Genomic DNA, 26,469 nt, shown 5'->3' with positions numbered 1-26,469 from the left:
AGGGGGAGAGAAAGAGGTGTTCATTGCAGCGCACACTCACTCACTTCTACTTCTCCCAGAAGAAGAGGGCTGCAGCTTCATCACCATGTCGCGGTTCTTGGTGAGTGATCGTCGGCTGATTCCTGCTGCCTCGTTATTTCTCCGCTCATTTGTTTCAGAAGAGCGGGGCTGCTGATGGTTGCCTGCCTGCACCATCCTCACAGCCCACGTCCTGTTTTCTTTATTATTATTAGCAAGCTTCTAACCGCAACAGCGACATCAGCACCATCACCACAGCTGAACTGCTTTTTTGTGTGTGTGTTTTTATCTCTGATGATTTCTGTTCAGGAAGAGGCGATAGGGTCTGCTTCGAAAAAATCAGCGGAAGGCGCTACTTGAAATAAATGGTCGCGGGTAAATAACAGGATACATGGAGATAACACAAGTCTGCGCCTGTGAGAAACCTGTGCAAGGTAAGAAGTGGATAAATGCGGTCACACTTCACCGTTTGTGTTTTATTCTACGCACAGATAGAGAAAACTTCCATAAAGACAGGCCCCTTCTTTTGAAAACAAAGAGCCTAGATGTGCACTTCAGCCAGGGGTTACACCTCACCTGGAAACCCCAAGGAGACACAGTCCACTGAGGATTTGCCTTCTGCTGCTTGCACCTGCAGTTTAAAAGCGCCTTGATAAACAGTCACATGTAATGCCATTATGGTGCATTTATTGCTCTTTCCTACACCTCTGCCAGTGCAGGGTTTATTGTTTGTTAAGCCTGGGTCCTCCATCTGCCTTTCAGGGAAATCCTCGGGAGGTCCCAGGAGAAAATGGAGACATTCTGGAGAAGAAAACCTCATGTTGGTAAGACTGATTTGTAGTTGTAATTGATTTCTTTATAACAACATTACAATACATTCCACAGTGAGGATGTCTTAAAAGTAGGACAAAAATGCAGTTAAACTGTGAGGTTTCAGGCAGGCGAGTTGCACATATTTTTTTTTTTCACATAAGTGTTGTTTTTTTTTTTTACTTTTAAAAGCAGAAGGCGGAGCTTGTGCCTTCCTCACTTCGCAGATGTTCTCTATGGTGCAGTGCTGCTTTGGAAAGATGGGAAAGATGAAATCTGAGGAAAAAAAGAGTGTGCACTTTAATATAACTTGTCTCTTTCTCTGTGCTGGTGTGCGCCTACGCTATCTGTGCTCTTCATGTGCTCTGTGTATGCAGATTGCATGTTTGTCATCTGCGGCATCCTTGAGCGCAACATTACACACATAACGCAAGGTGACCTTATGCTCCTTGCACTTTAGATGGGATTTCAATTCCTCAACAATAGGTGTAATTATCCTTTTAGGAAGAAAGATGTGGCATTGCTAGCGAGACAGCTCATCTTAATGCTTCCCGTATTACTGTTAGAGTCCTCAGAGTGACTGACTACCTGAAATATTTCCTGAATCATTTCACTGTAAGCTGTTCAGACTTGCATCTCTCTTTAAGTCCACTGAAATTCCCTGAAAACAAAATTGAAATATTTCCCTAATTATATGCTTAAGCAGACCAAATGGTTTGAACAATAGTGGCCTCCCTTAATACGGTAATTAAGTATCATAGTAAGTGATAGCAGGATGATCCCAGCTGTCGTGGTAGATGCTCTATCCTTTTGCAGCTCTGTGCGGGTGCGTTATGCATAATTCAACAATGTTTTAACCTTGTTTGGAAACAGCAGATCTGTCAGCGTACATGCTCTTTCGGGAGCGGCTTTGTGTGAAAAGTTAAAATGCTCTGATAAATGATCTCAGCATTTGCGGGAAATACACCGGCTCTTGTTTGAGAGTCAACATTTTTCACATCGAGACTGATTAGAAAGGGTGACCAGACATATTAATGACCCTTAATGCATTGTGTTTATGTATGAGCCATGAGAAGAATGTCAAAGTTGGGAAATGAAGTCTTCAGCTGTTGGGTAAGACGGGCAGGCCAAGACAAGGTGTGTTTGAAGTAGACGCACGCAAAAAGGCATCATTTGAAACTTTATCAAGTTTAGAGGTTTGTAGTTTCACTTGGCAAGTGCTCGATCCTGGGCGGAGACGCAAATCCCTTTGGGGTGGGTCAGGAAGGACATCAGACATTAAAATGCTGCCAAATCAAATATGTAGAGCTACCTGCTGCTGTGACCCCTTGTGAATAAGGGAGCAACTGAAAGTAGCTTTTACGAAGTCAGCCTTTTTTAATATGCCATGGTTAATCCCTTTATCCCTCTATAGATGTCACAAGTCTTGCTCATGAGAAGCATGGAACGCAGGATGAAAAGATGAGTGAAACTGCATGACAATTTCACTAAGAAGTGGTAGAGAAGGGTTTTTTGAGCTTCTGAGAAAAAAGGGTGTGCACTTTAATTTGATAGATTAGTTAAACATGTTGTATCATGTTGACTGATGAGCTTTTGAGGGGCTGGTAGGATTTTATTTCATTTTGTCAAAGTAAAGGCTTCCCTTTTCTCGTTTCCACCATCAGTGTGAAGCTAAGTGAACCGCTAGCGAGTTTTACATTAACTTACAAGAGCCTTTCTAGTCTTCTCACTTTACAGTTTCCAAGTGTGTTGGAGGAGCTGAATTTTTGCAAAGGAGTTTTTGAACTAAACTTTGCACAAAAAGTAGGGAAATTTGTGTTTGGTCAATTATTTCTTTGTTGTTACAATTCTGCTTCTTGTCAATAAATCTTATATCATTGGGAAGCCTGTTTATTGCCAGATTTGTATTTGCGGGTTGAGCAGCAGAGTTGAATGTGTGGGTTGTGCCCACGAAAAACTTGCCACATCTTCTCTGCCTATGCCAAACAGCTTATTCTGCTATTGACTCTTGTTTTGAGCTTCTGGTACAGGAGCATAGATCCTGCTACAGGGGTCAGTTGGTGTCTGCTGCAAGCATGCCATGATTGACTGATGTGCATAGCGCCCGTGCCACTGGACAATTTCAAGCCGGTGTTCCACAAAAACAAGTTGCACCATTATTTGGAGTGAGCCCTTCAAATTTATGACCCAGTTCTATATAATAGGGAATGTGACAAGCTGGAAGTGGGCTTCCCAAGAACATAAGAAGACTGTTTCCTCACCCTGTCAGCACCCTGTTGGCAGTCTTCCACAGATTTGCAATCAAGGTTTTCAGGACTATATGGTTAAAGGTCTCTACCCGGACAATCTGGAAAAGACCTCACTACTAGAAAAACAAGGCTTGCCATCCTTGGAGGCATTCTCAATGCAGAGAGATATCAAGTTGAAATCGTGCAACTAGTGGCAATCTCATATCTCCACAGTCTGGGACTGAAGTCTGTCCTTCAAGATGATAATGGGTCTCCCACAGATTGGGGTTTAACAGAGACTACCTCCAGAATTTGTGAGTGGAGAGGATGAAATTACCTGTCTGCAGTCCTGACTTCAACTCCATTGTGGGATCAGCTTGGGTGTGCGCTTCATCCCAGAGTGACCAACACAACCACACTGGCTGACTTGTGAAAAATGTTGGTTGAAGAATAGACTTCCATCCTACAGTGTGAGGAGAAGGTGCCAGGCTGTTGTGGCTGTGTCCTTCCACATCATGCTACTGAGGCTGCTGAGAATCAATAGCAGAATAAGCTGTTTGGCATTGGCAAAGAAGAACTGGCAAGTTTTTAATGGGCACAACCCACATACTCAACTCTGCTGCTCAACCCAGCTTGTTCTTTACAAATGTGGCACTATTTAAAGGGGAATAAACAGCCTTTCCAATAATATAAAATCGATTTCCCAGAGCAAATTTTTTTTTTCAACAAAGAAGGTGTGTTTGAATCAACCAAACACAAATTTACCCACAATTTGGTGGGGGTGCTCCATTCAGCCTATAAAATTTCTTACAAGTACAAGATTTATTTGGAGCTAAAAATAAGGATGTCTGTTTTAATACATATAAAGATATGAATTAAAGATCTGTCTCCATCTTTATCCCTCAATGAAGCTCTTATTCAAAGTTTAGGAAATAAGACTTAGAACCTTATGTAGATATAGTAATCAAAGAAGTTGCTAACAATTTAATGGAGAAATAATTAAAAAACATGTGCTAATCAAAGAATGACCTCTTCTTGTACCAGCGTGAGAGTGAGCTCTCCATTGTAAATATAGTCAAACTTTTTTTTAAAAGGAGGTTTTATCAACCACAGTCAAGCTTACTAAAGCTTAACTAAAAGTGGGACATTGCAACATCACGGGGTTTGCTGGCTTGATCATGTAATACTTTGTGAAATACTGCAATGTAGGAAAAGGTTTCATCATCCTTATCTTCAATAATCACCACACCAGAGGAACATGTTGGTGCTTGAAACAGTCTTTTACTTTGTCTCTTCATAAATAAATCATCCTTTTATTTGCAGATAAGTGAACCGAGACCTCTGTGTCCCTTCTCTTACAATAAATAAAGAGCAAAAGAAAAAAAATCAATCTAAGACAAATTACTGTGTTCATCTTGAGAATAAAAAAAAAAAAGAAAGATAAAATACACAGTTATGAAACTTTACCCTAAGCTAACTAAGCTTTCTTTAGGATTTTGCTCTCATTTCAAGAGGTGATTTGGAAGGAAAATAAATGTTAGGGCAGTCTGAAAGGAATATAAGTATTTTAGGATTTTAAACGGAAAGAAATATAGGCAAATGGTCAAAATCTCATATTGATGTTAAATTTGTTCTGCTATGTGTGTGAGAGGCAGACTTTAGAATAAGGAGCTCTTACTTTAAGTTCTCCTTTCCTCTGTGTTGTCTTCTCTGTAGAGAAAGAGCGCCGCGTGAAAGCCAACGCGTGGGACTACAATGACAGGTTCTCTTATGCCGTAAGTTACCTGCATTAAATTTGCTTTAAGTGTTGGCTGTGGGGTTTCATCGGCGCTGTTTCTAATGATGTGAATCTTCAGGATAATCGCATCAAAACCTCAAAGTACAATATCTTCACCTTCCTGCCCATCAACTTGTTTGAGCAGTTCCAGAGGGTGGCAAACGCTTACTTCTCAGTGCTCTTAATACTGCAGGTAGGAAAAAGTGCTACTGATTGTGTCATTAAACTATAATTTGATTGATGTAGGAAACAAAGAGGGCTAATGCAAACTTTGTTCACAGCTAATTCCAGAAATATCCTCCCTGTCCTGGTTCACAACCATCGTGCCTTTGGTTTTTGTGCTCGTGATCACGGCTGTTAAGGACGCCACAGATGACTATGTTAGTTTCATTGTTTATCTCTTACAATTTGTTTGAATGCTATTCTTTTTACGTCTCTTCTTCAAATTTGTAACCCCCTTTTTTAAAAATTTCAGTTCCGATACAAGAGCGACCAACAAGTCAACAACCGGCAGTCACAGGTTCTCATCAGAGGAAGGTACTCTATGACGTTGTCATTTACACACCCAGTTCTGAAAAAGTTGGGATGTGTATGTAAAATGTAAATAAACAGAATGCAATAAAAACCGATCAAATGTTTCAGCTGAGAAAATATTTAAGAGGAAACTTTAAGAAAACAAAACAAGACGGTGTCGAATTTGATGACAGCAACAAGGATAAAAAGGTTATGACGGGCTGTGTTTACAACTGTGTAGCATCCACTCTTCTGTTAACAACAGTTCATAAATGTCTGGGAAGTGAGGAGTCCAGCTGATGGACTTTCGGGAGAGGAATATCCCATTCTTGTCAGCTTTGTTGTATTTTTCAATTCATAATGCGCCAAATATATGAAATTAGTGAAAGGTCTGGACTGCCGGCATGCCAGATCAGCAACCCAGACTCTTCTATTATGATGTCATGCTGTTGCAGCAGACCTTTATGTATCTTTCAGTCCTTCTGTTGCCTTTCCAGATGTGAAAGCTGCCAGTTCTATAGGCACTGATGCGCTGCCATCAGAGATGCATGCTTTTGAACTCAGTGATAACAAGCCGGATGGTCCCTCTGCTCTTTAGACCAAAGGATGTGGCGTCCGTGTTTTCCAAAAATAATTTCCATTTTTGATTCATTTGACCAAGGAATAGTTTTCCACTTTGCTTCAGTCCATTTTGAATGAGATTTGCCTCCAAGAGACAGAGGCGTGTCTGCTTCGTGTGATCGAGCTTTAACCTGCATTTGTGGGTGATACGGTGAACTGTGTTCATAGACAGTGATTTCTGGAAGTGTTTCTGAGCCCACACAGTGACCTCCATGAGAGAATCACACCTGTTTTAATGCAGTGGCATCTGAAGGCCTATAGATCTCAGACATACAGTATTGATCTGTGGCCTGGAGATTTCTCCAGATACTCTGAATCTTTTGATGATATTATGTGTGTAGATGATGTTAAAGTCTTCACAACTTTATGTGGAGGAACATTATTTTTAAGTTTTTTGTTATTTTTGTACTTTGGTCAACCTCCGCCTGTCTTTACTTCTGAGAAACTCTGCCTCTCTAAGATGTCTTTTCATGTTACTGACTTGCTGCCAAATCAAAATCTTCCTCCAGCTATTTCAGTTTAGCACCACTTACCTCTCTGGCCTTTGTTGATCACATCTTAAGTTTTTTAAAGACGTGTTGCTGACACTGAATTCCAAAGAAGCTAATATTTTTCATGAAATACAAAAATGTTTCAGTCAATCCTTTATTTACCATGGGCACCTTTGAGCACTTATTAAATAACTGTAACTCTGTTACTGTTTCTGCTGGAGACAAAAGTCAAACTATTTCAGAATGAAGAGAAGACATGCTTTATGGGGGGATTTGGTGTATCGTGGTAATATGAGACATTAATAATGGACTGCTGTCTTAACATGGACAGGAAAAATCAGGTCTGCTTAGATTTTACCATGTGCACTTCCCATTTTGGAATCATTGCATTCTGTGATTATTTACATTTTGGGCAGCGTCCCAACTCAACTCTGGAATTGGATTTGTAGATGCTTTCCTGCAGAGGCTACATTTACAGCTATTCCTAACCTTTTGTGTTTCCTGTTTTTCAAGTTTGCAGAATGAAAAATGGATGAACGTTCGAGTAGGGGATATCATCAAACTAGAGAACAATCAGTTTGTTGCTGTGAGTAAAGCATTGCTACGACACTGTCACACTACATGCTAGACTGTAATATCAGCCTTTTAGATTAACATATAGTAAAGAAAATAGGTTCTTTTGGGAGAAATGGGGCCAGTTAAGTGCTGTTGCAGGTTCAGTGATGCAGAAATTGATTTATTGCCTTTTTTTCCACTGCTGAGTATTTTGTATTGGATTCACACACAGGCAGACATCCTCCTTCTCTGTAGCAGTGAGCCTTATGGTCTGTGCTATGTTGAGACTGCAGAGCTAGATGGGTAAGTTCTGCGCAAGGTATGAAAAGTAAGATGGGAGCAATTGCACAAGACATTCATATGAGCACAAAAAGTGCATGCGTATATTTAATTTGACGTTTAGCAAAAATAGCCAACTTTTCTTTGTCTTCCTTTTTCTTCCCTCCAGAGAGACCAATCTAAAAGTCCGTCAGGCTTTAACCGTTACCTCAGATTTAGGAGACATTTCTAAACTGATGGACTTTGATGGTGAGATGATGCCAAAGTTTTTATTTTCACATTTTCTCTCATTTTTGTCTACTTATATCTAATTATTTGCGACGGTTTGATCAGTCATGGCTGACGAATCTTTTTCTTTTTCTTCCTTTGTTCCTCAGGGGAAGTCATTTGTGAGCCTCCAAACAACAAGCTGGATAGGTTTACTGGAACATTATACTGGAAAGGCAATAAATATCCTCTGGATAATGAAAAAATGCTTCTGCGGGGCTGTGTACTCAGAAACACTGAGTGGTGCTTTGGAATGGTCATATTTGCTGGTAATAGTTGCTTTTTAATGGTTTTATTCTCCACATCCATTAGCTGCGTCTATATTTTTCTTCTTTGCCTCGATGGAAAGGTCACGGACAGTCTTATTAATATTCTTTCAACACTGACAGTTGTTTGCACATCTGCCCAACAGGCTCACAAACCAAACTGATGCAGAACTGTGGAAGGACGAAACTGAAAAGGACCAGTATCGACAAACTCATGAACACTCTGGTTTTGTGGGTAGGCTGATTTTTGTAACTCTGCTTTGCATTTTACGATGCTAGCATGGGCTGATGATTGTGGCTTAGTTGGCTATTTTATAGGCAGCCGTTCTAGTTGTAAATAAATTGCATAAATGATAAATTTCTCTTTAAAAGCTGGCAGTCCAGAGTTACATTCACTGGTTTTAAATGTCACATTTTGTGCCTTTTACTACAGATATGCTCATATAAGCATATAAAACATACCACTTTATTTGATGCATCTTTGGGAACAAAAATATGTACTCTTGTCTTTTTTTCAGATTTTCGCCTTCCTTATTTGTATGGGAGTTATTTTGGCAGTTGGACACACTATTTGGGAAACGTATGTCGGCACAAACTTCAGAGTGTTTTTGCCGTGGGACACGTTCCAGATTAGCGCTGTGTTCTCTGGATTCCTCACCTTCTGGTCCTACATCATCATCCTCAACACTGTTGTGCCCATCTCGCTGTATGTCAGGTAAGCACCTATGCAGTCGTCGTAAAAGTCATTTTCAAATTAAGCCCGTCACACTGACTAGGAAGTTGGTAAATAGTTGTATTGCTCAATAAAACTTCATCAGTGTGGAAGTCCTGCGACTTGGTCACAGTCACTTCATTAACTGGGACCGGAAGATGTACCACAGCCCGATGGGCACTGCAGCCCAAGCTCGCACCACCACCCTGAATGAGGAGCTGGGCCAAGTGGAGTTCATCTTCTCTGACAAGACAGGCACGCTCACCCAGAACATCATGGTCTTCAGCAAGTGCTCCATTAATGGACAGATGTATGGTATGGAGCTTTAGTACTACATCGGGTTAAAACACTGGGCTAATTAGCCTCTCAGTTAAATTGGGCTACTCTTCAACAAAAACTGCTGAACAGTTAAGCATGGGACCTAAATGTTTTTTGCTTTTTTTAGTTTGTTCACCCTAAAATGTTAAAATTGTTTGGTCAAATTTACTGTAGCAGACTTCGGGGGTAATGCTGGGAGCCAGGTCCAACTACAGAGGCAATTACTTCTTAATCTTTGACAAAATAATTAATGATAAAGCTCTCGATTGTTCGCCTTTCCCACCACATCTCCGACTTGTTCGGTGTTTATAACCCAGTTAGAGCTATCTCCCTTTAAGTGTTCCTAGAATCAGATCCAAGTGCACTGAGGCTGCTTTCGTTTACCGCGCTCCTGTTCTTTGGAACCAGCTACCTGCTGATCAGTGATCAATCACATCTGCGGCTACATTCAAAAACAGGCTCAAAGCCTTTTTTTCCACACAGGCCTTCAGTCAATAGCTGAGTGCTTGTGCTTTAACCCCTTAACGCCTATCATATTTGAAACATGGGTTTTTGAGACTTCTACATCATTAGTGAGTGAGATCTTCCCTCCCCTCCCTTGAAAAGAAATAGATTGCATGATGTGTTTTTCAGCAATAAATAACAACATTTTTTAAAAACTTGAATTTTCTGGCAATTATTTCATGGTTCAGGCTTTAAGGGGTTAGGGGGAATTGTAAACCTGCAGAGGTTTTTATGTTTTTCTCTTCTTTGTTAAGCACACTGTGTTCACTTATAATCAAATGTGCTATATAAATAAAACTGCCATTGTTACTTTTATGTTTTTAGGTGATGTCTATGATGAATTTGACCAGAAGGTGGAAATTACTGAGGTGAGCAGATTGAAAAAAGCAGAAATTCTTTCTCTTTCTAGTGAAACAGATGTGACACAATCATTGCGCTGGTGCTTTAATGTCTCAGAAAACAGCCTGCGTGGATTTTTCCTTCAACCCTCTCTGCGACAGAAGGTTCAAGTTTTACGACAGCAGCTTGGTTGAAGCCATCAAAATGGAGGATCCTGCAGTGCAGGAGTTTTTCAGGCTGCTGGCTTTGTGTCACACTGTCATGCCAGAGGAGAAGAGTGAAGGTAAACATACATGATCCAGAAACTGTAGCTGTAATAATTCAAATAACTCTGATTCACTGATGTGTTTATGTTCAAATGAAGGAAATTTGGTGTACCAGGCACAGTCACCTGATGAGGGAGCGCTGGTCACTGCGGCGCGAAACTTTGGGTTTGTCTTCCGGGCGCGAACCCCAGAAACCGTCACGCTGTGTGAGATGGGACGAACCGTCACCTACCAGCTTCTGGCCATACTGGACTTCAACAACGTGCGCAAGAGAATGAGTGTCATTGGTTAGGTCTTCACTTATAAAAGCAACACACAAGTAGTCATCATGAAACTCTGTGGACAATAATTACGAAATAGCAGCACGAGGCAACATGTCTGATTATTTTGTATCTACTGACAATTTAGTTGACAGCCAAATAATCCATGTTTTATTTTTCCTCTTGCTGTGCTTTGTCTTGTTTGATAGTGAGAAGCCCAGAAGGCCAGATTAAACTCTACTCCAAAGGCGCTGACACGATTATTTTCGAACGTCTGGATCCATCCTGTGAAAACCTCATGTACACTACCTCAGAACACCTTAGTGTAGGTGTTATCGCAGTGGATAACATAATGTCTCCTTTGTAAATAATTGCGCTGTGGATTGCAGATTTAATGATTTATTCTCTTAGTCAGATGTTTATTTTTCCATCGTTTTTCATGCAGGAATTTGCTGGGGAAGGGCTTCGAACATTAGCTCTGTCCTACAAAGACCTCGATGAAGATTATTTTAAAGTTTGGATGAAGAGGCTTCTCTTTGCCAGCACTGTAATAGAGAATCGCGAAGATCAGCTTGCTGTCCTTTACGACGAGATCGAACTGGGCATGAAGGTAAAATTGACATGCTTTTGTTTACACTCCTAAAGCAATCGATCGCATTTAATCCTGCTGACTCACTGCTGACTTTGTTGAAGCTTCTAGGAGCCACGGCGATTGAAGACAAACTTCAGGAGGGAGTTCCAGAGACCATCGCCTGCCTAAATCTAGCTGACATTAAAATCTGGGTCCTTACAGGAGATAAACTAGGTACCTGTGAATGATGACTTTAATATTGGCTGGATTGTCTGTGGAAAGATACACGACTGTAAACTGTTTAATTTCATTAGAGACAGCAATGAACATTGGCTACTCCTGCAACATGCTGCGAGATGACATGAATGAGGTGTTTGTTATCTCCGGCCACACCCTGCAGGATGTGCAGCAGCAGCTCAGGTGACACATTTTTTGCATTTAATTCACATTCAGGGTGGTATTCTTTGAATATTAAATGTCCCATTTATAGAAAGTCTGTGGATTTAAAATGCTAAAAAGCCTTCTTGAAGAGAATTCTGGTGTGATTCACTTTTACTGCCTTGCATCTATCCTCAGGAGCGCCAAAGAGCACATCCTCGGCCTGAGTTGCGTGAGCAGTGCAGGACATGTTGAGAAGACGGATGCGTTTGCAGACGATTCTGTGTTTGAAGAAGCTATAATTGCAGAGTATGCCTTAGTTATCAATGGACACAGTCTGGTAAGATAACAATGAAAAGTGGTTTCACGGAGACTGCCTTTAATTAAATGCTCATTTTTACTTCTGCACTTGTTTTTGTTTTGTTACTGATGCCCGTTGGTTTCACACTGTTTGCTAAATGGCTCCGATGTTCTTTGATGAGTCTGCTGCGTCTGTGCCTGCTGCCAACTGAACAAAGTCTACAATAAGCTCTGCCCTCGGCTCTATTACAGGATTTTATTAACATCATTTTGCACGCGAGCTGCTCTCTTGCTGTGCCCAGGGCAGAGTGCGTGATGCACACAGGGATGTTGCTTAGTGTCCCCTCCGCAGGGGGTTGATGTTACACCGCGGTAATGATAGATTTAATAGGTGTGGTGTGGGTACTCTGCCCTTCAGGCTCACGCTCTGGAGCCCCAGCTGGAGCACATCCTGTTGGATTTGGCCTGTCTATGTAAAACGGTGATCTGCTGCCGCGTCACGCCGATGCAGAAAGCTCAGGTGGTGGAACTGGTGAAGAGGCACAAGAGAGCTGTCACCTTGGCCATAGGAGACGGAGCCAATGATGTCAGCATGATCAAGAGTAAGTTTCAGATCATCCACGTGTGGCGTGCATGTAGTATGTATTACTATTACAAAGTGAAGTATAACATTTACAAGTAAACACTTGAAAAGAAATATCAGGAATTCTCAAGAAAATATCACAAACTGATGTGGATGCACACTCTTCTGCATCCAAGGACTCCGTTCACGTGTGTGTAGAGGGAATTTTCAGCCTTGCCAGAGGTGACAAATTAAAGGAAAAACCTGAGGGGAGCTGGAAATTCTGTTATGCTTCGAAGGGAAATTTTGCTGGCATGGTTAAAGATCACAGGGAGCACTCTCTTGCAGGATGAGAATGCCCACATCCACAGGGCACAAGGATCAATGAAAGATTTTTATAAACTTTGTGAATCATATTATATGAATTAAGCAGTCAAACTGCTGAGTACTTACTCAGTTTGTTCATATTTTCTGCTTAACAGATTTTTTTGGGGTATACGATACAATAGTGAAATTACCTCCCTTACCCCAACACCTTACAACCAGCCACACACTGCGTAAGAGGCTGGTTGTAAAAACATTTCTTCATTTATAAAAAAAAACTCAGTCCAGACTGTTATTTAACGATGTTTGTGAATATATTTCCAGAATCTTGTCAGCTGTTTGTAATGACAAATATTTCAGTTATGAAGGGCATTGCTTCACACACTGTGTGTCTTACTCAGCTGCTCACATCGGTGTTGGGATCAGCGGACAGGAGGGGATGCAGGCTGTTCTGGCCTCAGATTACTCCTTTGCCCAGTTCCGGTACCTGCAGAGGCTCTTGTTGGTTCACGGACGCTGGTCTTACTTCCGCATGTGTAATTTTCTGGGATATTTCTTCTACAAGAACTTCGCCTTCACCCTGGTGCACTTCTGGTACGGTTTCTTCTGCGGCTTCTCAGCTCAGGTAAGAAAACTGTAATGAAGCCTTCAAGCATATTTGAAGCTTTTTTTATGTTTGTGTTGAATCAATTATGCATGCCAACTGTCAGGTCTGGTTTTGTGGTGAGGTCACGGAGGCTGACCTCAGGACCACTGGAGTAAATGTGTCTCCTTCTGACTCTGTAGAAGCCACAAGGCCTGTCAGGAGTGTCTTTTATCTAATTTAGGAACAGACCTAGTCCATTTTGTTCCTAATAGACTAAAGTTGAAGGAGATGTGTTCACTTTGTCTGGAAGGAAGAGTAGTGAGCAGAAGAAATAATCTAAGTGTTCCCTGCTGGAGGACAGTCTTCACAACCGGGGACAATACAGTCTGTCAAACCTTCTCCTGGTACACCAGCACAGACAGGCTTACCTGTGTAGAGTTTTCAAAAGTAGAAGAGGCAGAGCCTTCAGCTATCAGGCACAACTATGCACTTTGTCAGGCAGACACCCTCTCTGCCTTTAAGGTTTCTTTTAAAACTTTTACATAGCTCTTAAAATTAGGGATGTTTCAGGTGATCCTGTAGTCATGAATGTATAGGCTCAGACTGCTACTGTACTTGATTCAGACTGCCTTTGTTTAGAATAAAAAGTGAATGTTATGTACTTTTATACTTATTGTACCATAGACTCTAAATAAGGTGAAACCAGTGAGCTATTCCATGTCACTGACTTTCATCCATGTTCTTCCAGCTTGTGTTCAGTCTTGTTTTCCTTGATGCATCTGTCCTCCTCTCTGCTCTGATCTTCCCTTTGTTCTCTCCGATATTGAGCTGAAAGAAATTTTCATGCACGAGACCTCTCGCTCTTCTGAATGTTTGTGCTGTATGGTTGGAAAAAACCCTGCTCTAACAAAATGTCCACTTTCCATAGACTGTGTATGACCAGTGGTTCATCACCCTCTTCAACATTGTCTATACATCGCTGCCAGTACTAGCGATGGGACTTTTTGATCAGGTGATAATAGCTCTTGTACAAAGTTAAAGCATACTTAAGTTTTATTTCAATGTGGCTATGCATATTTTAAAAATTTGCACAAAAATCGAACTTTTTCTTATTTCAGTAATCTCTCTCTAACGGTAAGCTCCAGAGCCGTTTCATAGTTTAATTTTGTTTCTTCTTTTCAAGATACTGTCAAGTCATTCAGGTGAATATTTTATTACTGTTGACCTCTTTCACTGTGTCATGATTGATAAACCCATCAGACGTACCTAAAAGTCTAACCCTACAGTAGGTTGTAGCTTAAATTTAACCCATGCGATTAGCGTTCCTAATCCCAATTTACAGTGGCTTGCAAAAGTATTCGGCCCCCTTGAACTTTCCCACATTTTATCACATTACAGCCACAAACATGAATCAATATATTGGAATTCCACCTGAAAGACCAATACAAAGTGGTGTACACGTGAGAAGTGGAACAAAAATCATACATGATTCCAAACATTTTTTACAAATAAATAACTGCAAAGTGGGGTGTGCGTAATTATTCAGCCCCCTTTGGTCTGAGTTCAGTCAGTTACCCATAGACATTGCCTGATGAGTGCTAATGACTAAACAGAGTGCACCTGTGTGTAATCTAATGTCAGTACAAATACAGCTGCTCTGTGACGGCCTCAGAGGTTGTCTAAGAGAATATTGGGAGCAACAACACCATGAAGTCCAAAGAACACACCAGACAGGTCAGGGATAAAGTTATTGAGAAATTTAAAGCAGGCTTAGACTACAAAAAGATTTCCCAAGCATTGAACATCCGAACGGAGCGCTGTTCAAGCGATCATTCAGAAATGGAAGGAGTATGGCACAACTGTAAACCTACCAAGACAAGGTCGTCCACCTAAACTCACAGGCCGAACAAGAAGAGCGCTGATCAGAAATGCAGCCAAGAGGCCCATGGTGACTCTGGACGAGCTGCAGAGATCTACAGCTCAGGTGGGGGAATCTGTCCACAGGACAACTATTAGTCGTGCACTGCACAAAGTTGGCCTTTATGGAAGAGTGGCAAGAAGAAAGCCATTGTTAACAGAAAACCATAAGAAGTCCCGTTTGCAGTTTGCCACAAGCCATGTGGGGGACACAGCGAACATGTGGAAGAAGGTGCTCTGGTCAGATGAGACCAAAATGCAAAACGCTATGTGTGGTGGAAAACTAACACTGCACATCACTCTGAACGCCATCCCCACTGTCAAATATGGTGGTGGCAGCATCATGCTCTGGTGGTGCTTATCTTCAGCAGGGACAGGGAAGCTGGTCAGAGTTGATGGGAAGATGGATGAAGCCAAATACAGGGCAATCTTGGAAGAAAACCTCTTGGAGTCTGCAAAAGACTTGAGACTGGGGCGGAGGTTCACCTTCTAGCAGGACAACAACCCTAAACATAAAGCCAGGGCAACAATGGGATGGTTTAAAACAAAACATATCCATGTGTTAGAATGGCCCAGTCAAAGTCCAGATCTAAATCCAATCGAGAATCTGTGGCAAGATCTGAAAACTGCTGTTCACAAACGCTGTCCATCTAATCTGACTGAGCTGGAGCTGTTTTGCAAAGAAGAATGGGCAAAGATTTCAGTCTGTAGATGTGCAAAGCTGGTAGAGACATACCCTAAAAGACTGGCAGCTGTAATCGCAGCAAAAGGTGGTTCTACAAAGTATTGACTCAGGGGGCTGAATAATTACGCACACCCCACTTTTCAGTTATTTATTTGTAAAAAATGTTTGGAATCATGTGTGATTTTCGTTCCACTTCTCACGTGTGCACCACTTTGTATTGGTCATTCACGTGGAATTCCAATAAATTGATTCCTGTTTGTGGCTGTAATGTGACAAAATGTGGAATACTTTTGCAAGCCACTGTATACTTTACACTCATCCGCTTTAACTGACCATTTGTCATAAAACTGCTGCAGAACATTTCCCCCATTATCCTCCCATCATTTATTTCTTATTAAAATAAACAAAAGAGTCTATAATATCATACTCATGCTTTGTTTGTTTTCTAAAGGACGTCAATGACCAGAACAGCCTTCGCTACCCAAGTCTGTACAAACCCGGCCAGCAAAACCTTCTCTTCAACAAGCGTCAGTTTTTCCTGTGCACCCTGCAGGGGGTTGCCACGTCATTCCTGCTTTTCTTCATTCCCTACGGGGCTTTCCCTCTCATGGTGAAAGAAGACGGCTCCTCCTTTTCAGACCAACAGGCGTTCGCCGTCACCATAGCAACATCCTTGGTCATTGTTGTAAGTGTTCAGGTGAGACTGTAAATATCACAAAATACTGCCAAAACAGGACTGCTAAATGAAAAGAGGGTCTTATTTTTATTATTATGGTTTGATGTACGTCTGCTCCAAGATCGGACTCGACACGCACTACTGGACTGCCGTCAATCACCTCTTCATATGGGGGAGCCTGATGGTGTACTTTGCCATATTATTTGCAATGCAGAGCGACGGCTTATTTGGCATTTTTCCGAGCAGCTTCCCATTTATCGGTGAGTCTGGTTCAGTGTGGCCCGCGCAAGAAAATTACGTTGATACGAGAAAATTGCATTTCCTTTTATTCCTCCTCAGGCACGGCTCGTAACTGTCTGTCAGAGAAGAGTGTGTGGTTGGTTGTTCTGCTCACCACTGTGGTGTGTGTTATGCCTGGCTTAGTCGTCAAGTTCCTCAGAGTGGATCTTTTCCCGACGTTGACAGACAAGGTACAGCAACTGCAAGTTACTCAAAATACTTTATTGAGACATTGTAGATAGTTTACAAAAAAAAGGTTAACGCAAGAGAAGTTTGTCAGAAAAAGACCCCAGATTTGATCAAATTTGCCACCATGATTCTGGATGGAGCAGTGGATCTTTTTAAGACTAAGACACAACATGAGATCAGCAAGCCACTGAACATGGGTGGGCAGGGCAGCAGCCTTCCACCTTACCAAAATGGCACGTCTAACCGAGAGGCAACCAGAGGACAGCAAATGAAGTTTTGCCCCGATAATATACTTATCATCCTCCCCCACTGTAGCAAAGAGAGCAAATAGGGGGTTAAGAGCCCGTTTCAGGTCAGTAGCCTTGTTCAGAGTACAAAAAACTCCTCCCGAAAATGTGCGAAGGCAGGGCAGGTCCAAAACATGTGGGTGTGATTGGCATCATCAGACCCACACCTATTACAGCGAGGGTCTAAGCCAGGATGAATCTTAGATAATTTGGATTTAGATAAATGGGCCCTATGAACTACTTTAAATTTTAATAGGGAGTGGTGAACGCAGAGTGGTGTGGAATTTACCAAATGTCATCTGACATAGATATACCCAACTCTTCTCCCCATGTGGATTTAAGGCCTTCAGAGGGAGCTGAAGTTACAGCAACTGCAAGTTTGAGCAAGACAATGAACACTTGGTGGAAGTAACTATGTCAGTATAGTAAAGTATGAAGCTTCATACTTCAACTAAATTTAATAGGCAAATAGTACTTCACTATATTTATCTGACAGCAGTAGTTAATAGTAACTCTCCGGATTAAGATTTTTTACAAAAAACCCCAAAACAAGCCTACTGACAATTATCCGGTTGTTCATAAAAAGTAATAACTAAGGGAAATTCCAAATAATAAATAGAAATCAGTGAAGCATATCCTCCCTATATCCTCTCTAGACTCCTTAAATTAATCTGTAAACCAGCCTCTACGACTAAAACAAGTAGACTTAAGAATCAAACCTACTGCAGCAGTAAAATGCTGTTTACAGTATTGGTAACCTTATACTTATCATATGAGTTTCTGCAGAATTAGCACTTTTACATACAATATATTGTCAAAAATATTTACTCACCGAACTAAATCATTGAATTCAAGAGTGCAATCACTTCCACGGCCACAGGTGTATAAAATCAAGCGCCTAGGCATGCAGACTGCTTCTACAAATATTTGGGAAAGAATGGGTCGCCCTCAGGAGCTCAGTGAAGTCCAACATGGTACTGTGATAGGTCCAATCATTAAATTTTGCCGCTATTAAACATTACACAGTACCTTCATCTGTTAGTTCTAACAAAGTTAATGTTATAATGTTATACATGTTATATAATTTTATAACAAAGTGGAAGTGATGGAAACAGCAACTCAGCCACAAAGAGCTAGGCCACGTAAAACGGAGCAGGGTCAGCGGATGCAGAGGCACATACTGCGCAGATGTCACCAACTTTCTGCAGAATCAATCGCTACAGACCTCCAAGCTTCATGTTGCCTTCAGATTTGCTTAAGGACAGTTTTTAGACCCTTGTGAAAGGCAGTGGTGTAACACACACTGGGGTGATGCTTGATGCTGTTGCCAGGAGAACAGCACTTATCTGAGGGTATAAATTTAAGTATAAAGTTTGGTGTTGGGCTCTCTGGTGTTGGGCTCAGCCCTTTAGTTCCAGTTAAAGGAACTCTTAATGCTTCAGCACACAAAGACATTTTGGGCAATTTCACGCTCCCAACTTTGTGGGAACCGTTTGGAGACAGCCCCTTCCTGTTACAACATGACTGCATGCCAGTGCACAAAGTAGTTTTATAAAGACATGGATGATCCAGTTTGGTGTGGAATAACTTGACTGGCCTGCACCTCCACCTGACATAACATGTTTGGGATGAATTAGAGTGGAGACTGTGAGCCAAGCTTTCTTCTCAAACATCAATGTCTGACCTTACAAATGTGCATCTGGAAGAATGGCCAAAGATTCCCATAAACATCGCTAAACCTTGTGGACAGTCTTCCCAGATAGTTCAAGCTGTTATAGCTGAGAAGGGTGAAGTGACATCATATTAATCCCTCCTTTTGGCAATATAGTGTATACTTTGGTAATAAATATTTTGTACGTTCTAAATTAGATTTAGGTCTTTGCTTTATACATTGGGGACTTTTTATATTTAATACACGTGTTGTGTATTTACACACTTTTCCATGATGTATTTCCGCAGGTTCGTCGTCTCCAACAGTCCAGGAAGAAACAAGGACCTCAGGAACAGAACCTGAGGCGAGTACGCAGGACAAGCTCCCGCCGCTCTGCCTACGCCTTCTCCCACCAACAAGGCTTCGGCGAGCTGATTACCTCAGGCAAAAACATGAGGAGGAGCACAGTCTCTTCACTTTGCTCCCCTGAAAGAACAGCACAAAGCCACAGCTCCAGCTGGATAGAAAGCATGTTAAAGAGGAAAAATGAAGTTTCCTGTGCCTCACCTGAAAGTGAAGGTGGAGCACCAGAAAGCAGCAACAGTGCAATACAGACTTGAAGCAAAAAAAGCACGGAGACTGAACTCGACGTTTAAGACGCTGCATAGAGTAAAGGGTACCGTATGCATGGATCCTGCAGACCAAGCACAATTTTGGGTGAATCTTTGCTCAAATCAGCTACACAAATGTACCTCAGTTATTTTTGTTTTTTAAAGTGTGAGTTGTGCGAACACTGAATGTTATAAATGCCAGCCAAAACATAATTAAACGAAGGAACCACTCCCAAACGAACAAAGAAACTGGCAAACTCTCACTCTGACACTCATGACAATATTTGCATGAATTGCGAAAGTTAAAGAAACATTTATAGTTGCTCAGAAATAACCCAGTTTGACCTCAGTTTTGTACCATTATAATGGCATGTCCTCTTCTGATTAATAAAGACCTTTCAGTACTTTTAGCTGTTACCAAACAAACCTTTGTGCAATAAAAACAAACCCAGTTCCCCAAAAAGTCAGAACGATGTATAAAATGTAAACAACGGCAGAATGGCAATCACTTGCAAATCTCACACGCCCATAGTGTATTCACAATACACCACAGAAAACTTATCAGATGTTTAAACTCAGGAAACATTTGAAGAAAAACATTTGATTTTCAATTTGATGCCATCAACACATCTCAAAAAAGCTGGGACATGGCCATCTTTATCACAATGTAGCATCTGTCCTTAAACATCTGGGAACTGACCAGCTGCTGAACTTTTGGGATATTGTCCCACTCTAGTTTAATATATCCCAGAGGAGATGGCAGCGTTTCTAGATCGTGTTCACATTTATCGATGGCACAGTGAACTGTGTTCTCACACAATGATTTCTGAAACTGTGCAGTGATTTCTGTGGCAGAATTTTTGGCCTCACCCCCTGCGCACAGAGATTTCTACAGATTCTCTGAATCTTTTGATGATATAATGTACTGTAGATGATGAGACATTCAAAGTCTTTGCGATATTACATCAAGGAACATTATCCTGAAAATTTTCCACAATTTGTATACAGTTTTTTTTCATATCCAATCATCTTATTCAACCTAATTAGCCACACTTTTGTTGCCCCAACTTTTCTGAAATATGTTGCTGTCATCAAATTGAAACAATGTTTTTCATCAAACAGTAAAATGTCTCAGTTTAATCATTTGACATGCTTTCTAGGTTTTATCGTGTGGGTTTGTGAGATTCGCAGATCATCGCATTCTGTTTTTATTTACATCTTACACAATGCCCCAACTCTTTTAGGGCTGGGCTTGTAAATTACAAAAGGGAAGATCGCCCTGGCCACAAGTACAAAAAGCATCATCTTTAAAAACTATGCACTGAAACACACTTTCGTCTTAACATACATCCAATACTTAAAAAATAAGTATTGTAAATGCTGAACTAATGCTGCTGAATAGGATGATAAGCACAATAAATTACAGATTTTAAACTTTTAATATATTTTACAGTTTGTGGCATATAGCATGCCACAATGACACTGCTCTGAGATCCATTGCCCTGTGCTGTGCCTTTAATAATTTCTGTTAAAGACGGTTCTTTTCTATTTAATATTTCATCTCTGATTTGGCCTGAGTATATTTAAGGACAAAGTAAAACTGAAATGCATGGCTTGAGTAAGACATATGGAAATAAGGGAGGTTTGATCATACGTCAAAGAAACATCGAATAAGTGGAGAAGTTTTAAATGTAAAAAATTACTTAAACCATCGGTTTTTTGAAGTAGTTCATAAAAGAGATGCAAACACAGGCCAGGTAAAATATGATATAATAAAGGCGTTTGAGCATTTTGCCATTGATGGATTCATAAGGAAAGAATGAGATATACCCCTAGCTGAAAACCCTCACATAGTGTTCTTCTTCTTTCGACTGCTTTCATTAGGGGTCACCACAGATTATCTGCCTCCATCTCAGCCTATCCTTAATATCTTCCTCTGTCACACCAACCCCCCTGCATGTCCTCCTCCACCACATCCATGAACCTGCTTCCTCGTTTCCTCCTGCCTGGCAGCTTCATATTATAAAATAACCACTCTCTCCTCCACATCTCCAAACCATCTCTTGCCTCGCTCACAAACTTATTTGGATTTGCATTTTAACCATTTACTTGATTCATACTTAATTTTTTATTATCATTTTACACGAATAACATGTAAAAGGGGCCACTTTTATGTCCTACGAAACACCCCCCCCCATTTCTTTTGCATATGATATATGATGCATAGACCTCTAAGCCTCCAACAATCTCTGCTCTTTTGTGAAGTAAAAAATGTTACTGTGCAGAAGTTAACATCCAGCATTTGAGCCTTTTGAATGTCTTTAATACACTTACAACCCCAACAGTCTGCGTTTCCATTGATGCACATGGAGAGAGGGTTTTGTTTGCCTTTTAATGTTAGTGTCTGAAAATTTAATATAGATGAATTTTATACAGCACAAGTTTGTTTTGGTTGTTGTTGTTGTTCTCACATTTGCTTTCTTTTTGTTTATGAGAAAAATGTGCAGACAGACAATGACTTCTCAACAAAATCTTACATTAGAACATAATAAAAAAAAGAACATGTTTGAATGCACCCCGGAAGCAAATTTTGGCCCTTATTTTCCAGCATGATCTATATAGAAGAAAAAGGTAAATTTATCAGTCATCATATCATTAGTCACAAGTGCAAGAAAAACCCATTTATTTCTGAAACTGAAACTGAATGACTGCAGTATAAAATCAGAAATGGATTATGAAGATCACTCCTCGAGGAAAATTGCAGCTCCACCACCTGGCTTTGACACAAACAGACTTTGTTTTTCCATCGCTGCCCTGCGTGGATCAGGGAGGTAGTATTCTTCTCTAACAGCTTGTAAGAAAGACTCCACCTTTTTACTGGGAACCATGGAAACGGCACAGCCTCCCCACCCTGCTCCTGTCAGGCGGGAACCCACAGCCCCTGACTTCCTGCAACCACGAGAAAAAACAAAAAGACAACATATTTCAGTATAGTGCTAAGTATGACACTTTAATACTATTATTCCTCTAGGAAAGATGTGAGGAAGGAGTTGCACGTACATCTACAGTCATGCTAGTGGTGTGAGGTTCTACTTACTGTAAGCACTCAGCAAAGAGCTAATGCTAACACGAGTAGAAATCATACAGCCCTTGAATGACTAAGTCCATCCTTACTGCTTCCAAAGGAACTGAGAGGGCAAGTAGCAGCCTGGTTCTGCTATTCTGATGCACTTGATTAATTGATTGTCTTTTATAATTAGAACTGGGACACATGAGAGACTGTATGCAAACTAGATTATAGTTATAGTTATTATATTATAGTTTGCATTGTGCATTTTTATTAATTGAGATCTTTTTTTTGGTAAATGAACCTAAATACCTCTAAACATTCATTGGATAACATCCAGGTTTCTCTCCCAGGCTGTGCAGTAGTGGGTTAGTTTGCAGTACTCACAGGCAGATATCAACTAATTGGTCCAGTTCAGGGCAGCTGCACTCGTAGAGGTCTCTGCAGCTTGCGTGGCTTTGGTTCATCAGCTCTCCCAGTAGCCGCGTGGCATCGGTGAGTTCAGAGTCACACACGCTCTTAAACTGCAGGACTCGTGCAGCTTCCCCGTACACATGTTTGGCTCGTTGGTGAAGCTTGAACTGCGTCACTGAGAAAAATAACAGGAAAAGTGTTCCAGCAAAACCCTTAATCTTAAACCTGTTTTCATGAAACTGGAAATGAAAAAAAAAAATCTAATGTGATGGAATAACCAAATACTTGACTATCAGCAGAAAATACTATATTAAGAGTTGCTTAGTATTTACAAGAAAAATGTTCTGAAAGAAAGAAATGTAGCTCATTTCACTCGGGTAGAAGAATTTGGTTGGCTGGAAATTTAGTTCACCTAAATAAAGGTTTTACTTACTGTCCTGAGTATTAGCGCTGAGCAGCTCTGTTGAAAACTGCTCCGAGGTGATGCCCAGCACCTTGCATATCTCCTCTCGGCTGTAAGGCTCAGGATGCAGCACCTCGGCCACCAGAGCCAGCATCTCCTCCAGGGAGGCCTTCAGCTCCATCTGAACATGAGCCAGCTTCAACAGCCTGCTCGAGTCCACACCCCGCGCCTGGGCCAGCATCTGAGTACACATCCACCGTGATGTTAACTTTGAATATTACAAACTTATCACACATGTTTAAAGTTTAAAGCGACGCGTGAGGCTGTTCATCGCTGTGTTCTTGGGTTAAATGTTGTGCTCCGTTGCCTTTGAAAGAGCACACGAGTCAAACTAAATTCAATATTAAATTGAACCTCGGGAAACAAAACAACATATATAACAGATATTTCAGGAATGCATCATGGCAACAAATAGCACCTTTGTGGCAATCCGACACTCCACCACACGGATGTTGTAGTGAGAAGAAGCAGCTTTGTTCATCTCCACGCAGCAGTTGGAAATCACAAACACGGCACCATCAGGGAGTTTGACATCGGTAGCACGCAGGGGCTGGAACTCGATCAGCTTTGCCTGGCAGACAATTCAAAAAGTTTAGCCAGCAATACTGAAGTTATAATTTGTTTATTTAGTGTATTTTAGATGTGCCATATTCGTTAAACACAGGTCAATGGCGGTCGGGCTACATACAGTCCCTGCCTCTGCCAGGAATGAAATTGACTGGTCCATGCCTCCTCCCTCTGTGCCAATGTATCGCTCGCTTTTGGCACAAATCTCCGCAAGAGCCACCTGGTGAAATACAAAGTTTTCCTTGTTTAAGCAACAAATCCAGGAGAATGTCTAACTCATGAGGATTCACATTATAACAAATTAAAAGACAATATGGATTAGGAGTCATATTCTTTGTGATTAATTGTTCATTACCTGTTGAAAGCATCATTTTTGACTATTAACAAAAGAAATTAATACATGTTTTTGGTTTGGTTACAAAGAAGCTTCACCTTGGAGAGGGACTTTTGGTTTGCCTCCATTGTTACGAGGCCAGAACAACAAACTAAGGCACTAGAACTGGACAGGCCGGAGCTCGGAGGGATCGTTCCATCTACGACACAGGACATCCCCGCTAAATTGTTTAGCCCAAACTTCTCCTGAAAGAAAAAAAAATCTAAATGTATCATGTTACGACTTATGACGCATTTAGTACATGTTATAGTGTTCATTTTTTGCCATTCCATAATTTAAGAGTATAGAACTCATCACAAAGCTTACCTGAATACCTTTAACCCCACAGAGAAAATAATAATACCACTGTGGATCGTCTCTATCTATGGCAATTTCCTCTGAACACGACACACTGAAATCCCTGTATAATGACAAACAACAAGCTTTCTGAGAACACACACTCATAATGTACAGCTACCATTGAATAAATTACACAGGCCAAAAACAAACAAACAAAAAATATATATTTGGGGCCGTTACTATAAGTGTTCACATCTCACTTGTATTTAGGATTTGCGTTGGCCAGCTGGATCTTCCCTGAATCGTTCAGTGACACAGCTGTGAGGATATTCTGCTCGATGGCCATTGGAAGCACAGAATAGCCACAGTAATCAATATGTTCACCTGTTAATGTGACAAATATGAAAAAACGTATGTGACAGACCGTGTTTGACTGGTACCACTAAAAAAATTCCTGGATAAAAGCTGCAAACAAAATCATAATATTACCACAAATGTTTTACTTTGAAACAAGGTCAAAATATTAAGAACACCCACTGGCAGAACTACTATTATCTCCAGAGGATATATGGGTATACACTGTATTTATTCAACAGATACAAAATAGATGGAGCATATACAATAATGCAATCAGTATACAACACATGCCACACAAAGTATGAAATTACCTATTAGGTTTACCCTTCCAGGTGCAAATGCATAGAAGAGAGGAGATTCCCCATACTTTGACTCAAAGGTTTCTTTTAAGTTTTTCATCCTGCAAAATGACAAGAAAAGCAATTAAGTATCATAATATCATACTCTGAGAATCACTGCGTAACCTCGTTGCTTCTCACCTCTCGTTAGCAGCTATCTTTGTCTTTAACTTGGGCGGGTTTGTGGCCATTTCTACCCGTTTTAAAGTAATTGTGAGTCCACTTGTTGTCAGACAGGAGAGCTCAGAGCTTTCACATATCCGGGTTTAGATCAGCTGACTGTCACAAGAGGCTCCCGGATACCAAAATGCTGAACTCTGGTCGGAGCTCAGCTGAGTTTAGCGTCTGTCTACAAAGGAAGAGCTGACTCTGAAGCAGCTGAGGCAGCAGAGGCAAAATGCGGAAGTTAATAGACGGAAAGGAGGCGGGTCTTATGAGTCGACGTCCACAAATCTGAACGGAGTAACTCCATATACTGATGAGAACGGTCATTCATAAATTTGATGCACAAAGTTTCTTTTTTTTTTTTTTTTACAGTAGCCTACTTTAAATTAATTAGCTTTAATGTTAACGTCAATGAACTTCAGTAAAAAAATAAACAAAAACAAAAAAGGTAATTAAAATAACAGAAATGTAATGCCATATTTTTGTGATCAAATTCCCAGGTTCGACTAACCTGATTATAATATCTATTTAGTAACCCTGTTCACGGTTATCTTGAAATTAGTTGCTATGTCACTGTTTAACCACACGATGGGAACATCAGATTGCTTTTTAAAAATGCCAGCGATGACGAAGTTTTCATAAAAGTGTGGCTTTGTTTGCACTTAAAAATTAATACATGTTGACCATGAATAAAAAAGGAGGAAAGAAAAACAAAAAATAACATGAAAGAGCAACAACAAACATAACATTTTATATATAATTTCCAAATATTCTCGATAACTACATTACCCATAATTCTAACGACTTTGTTACCATGGACACGGGGTTAACTAGCTCCGGGGTTCTCAGCAAGAAAAGAAATCTTGTAAATAGCTTCACCTGGTATGTTTTGTTACGCCAAAAAGCATTTAAATTAATATTTTCGTGTCGGTGAATTAGCGTCAGTTGTGGTGATAATGAGTAAGTCTGTGTGCAATCAGATTCTTAAATCTGCTCTGTCTCAGCCTCAGTGGTTTGGCGCTGCTAACGCGCGCGAGTTTTCAAAGTGGGCGAGTCTAACAAGGTACGGCTAGCAGGAGTTAGCTTTGTTCGCTACAAAGTTAGCTTCCATCTTAAATGTTCGTAAACTGGCCTATAATTTGGCATTAAACCTGCGTGTCTTATTAAACGTGTTGGGCATATGTT

At 40.8% G+C, this 26,469-nt stretch overlaps 2 protein-coding genes across 2 annotated transcripts; one reads left to right on the top strand and one right to left on the bottom strand.

Annotated features, from left to right (window-relative positions):
- The first annotated feature begins 808 nt into the window (after positions 1-808).
- On the top strand, positions 809-19,249 carry atp8b4 (ATPase phospholipid transporting 8B4). Its single transcript, XM_085357531.1, has 27 exons — positions 809-842; positions 4,773-4,831; positions 4,913-5,026; positions 5,115-5,213; positions 5,309-5,370; positions 6,972-7,044; positions 7,246-7,316; positions 7,462-7,541; positions 7,670-7,828; positions 7,972-8,060; positions 8,344-8,540; positions 8,644-8,852; positions 9,684-9,727; positions 9,816-9,981; positions 10,063-10,251; positions 10,434-10,549; positions 10,670-10,834; positions 10,918-11,029; positions 11,110-11,215; positions 11,372-11,513; positions 11,892-12,075; positions 12,761-12,984; positions 13,874-13,957; positions 15,999-16,244; positions 16,345-16,483; positions 16,563-16,693; positions 18,938-19,249. The coding sequence occupies exons 1-27, from the start codon at positions 809-811 to the stop codon at positions 19,247-19,249; spliced, it is 3,606 nt and encodes a 1,201-aa protein (XP_085213657.1).
- A 2,726-nt stretch (positions 19,250-21,975) lies between these two features.
- Positions 21,976-25,457, bottom strand: galk2 (galactokinase 2). Its single transcript, XM_085357529.1, has 10 exons — positions 25,261-25,457; positions 25,093-25,181; positions 24,685-24,808; positions 24,452-24,545; positions 24,184-24,330; positions 23,873-23,971; positions 23,603-23,755; positions 23,155-23,365; positions 22,695-22,896; positions 21,976-22,189 (listed from the first exon to the last, which is right to left on the bottom strand). The coding sequence occupies exons 1-10, from the start codon at positions 25,308-25,310 to the stop codon at positions 21,982-21,984; spliced, it is 1,377 nt and encodes a 458-aa protein (XP_085213655.1). The 5' UTR covers positions 25,311-25,457; the 3' UTR covers positions 21,976-21,981.
- Between the last annotated feature and the right edge of the window lie 1,012 nt (positions 25,458-26,469).

The sequence above is a fragment of the Diplotaxodon limnothrissa genome, linkage group LG7 (assembly GCF_057381915.1).
Source record: "Diplotaxodon limnothrissa isolate DT_005_m linkage group LG7, D_limnothrissa_male_GT1.1, whole genome shotgun sequence".
NCBI classification, from domain to species: Eukaryota; Metazoa; Chordata; class Actinopteri; order Cichliformes; family Cichlidae; genus Diplotaxodon; species Diplotaxodon limnothrissa.
The sequence above is the reverse complement of the archived record's forward strand: the minus strand, read 5'-3'. Positions and strand labels throughout refer to the sequence as shown.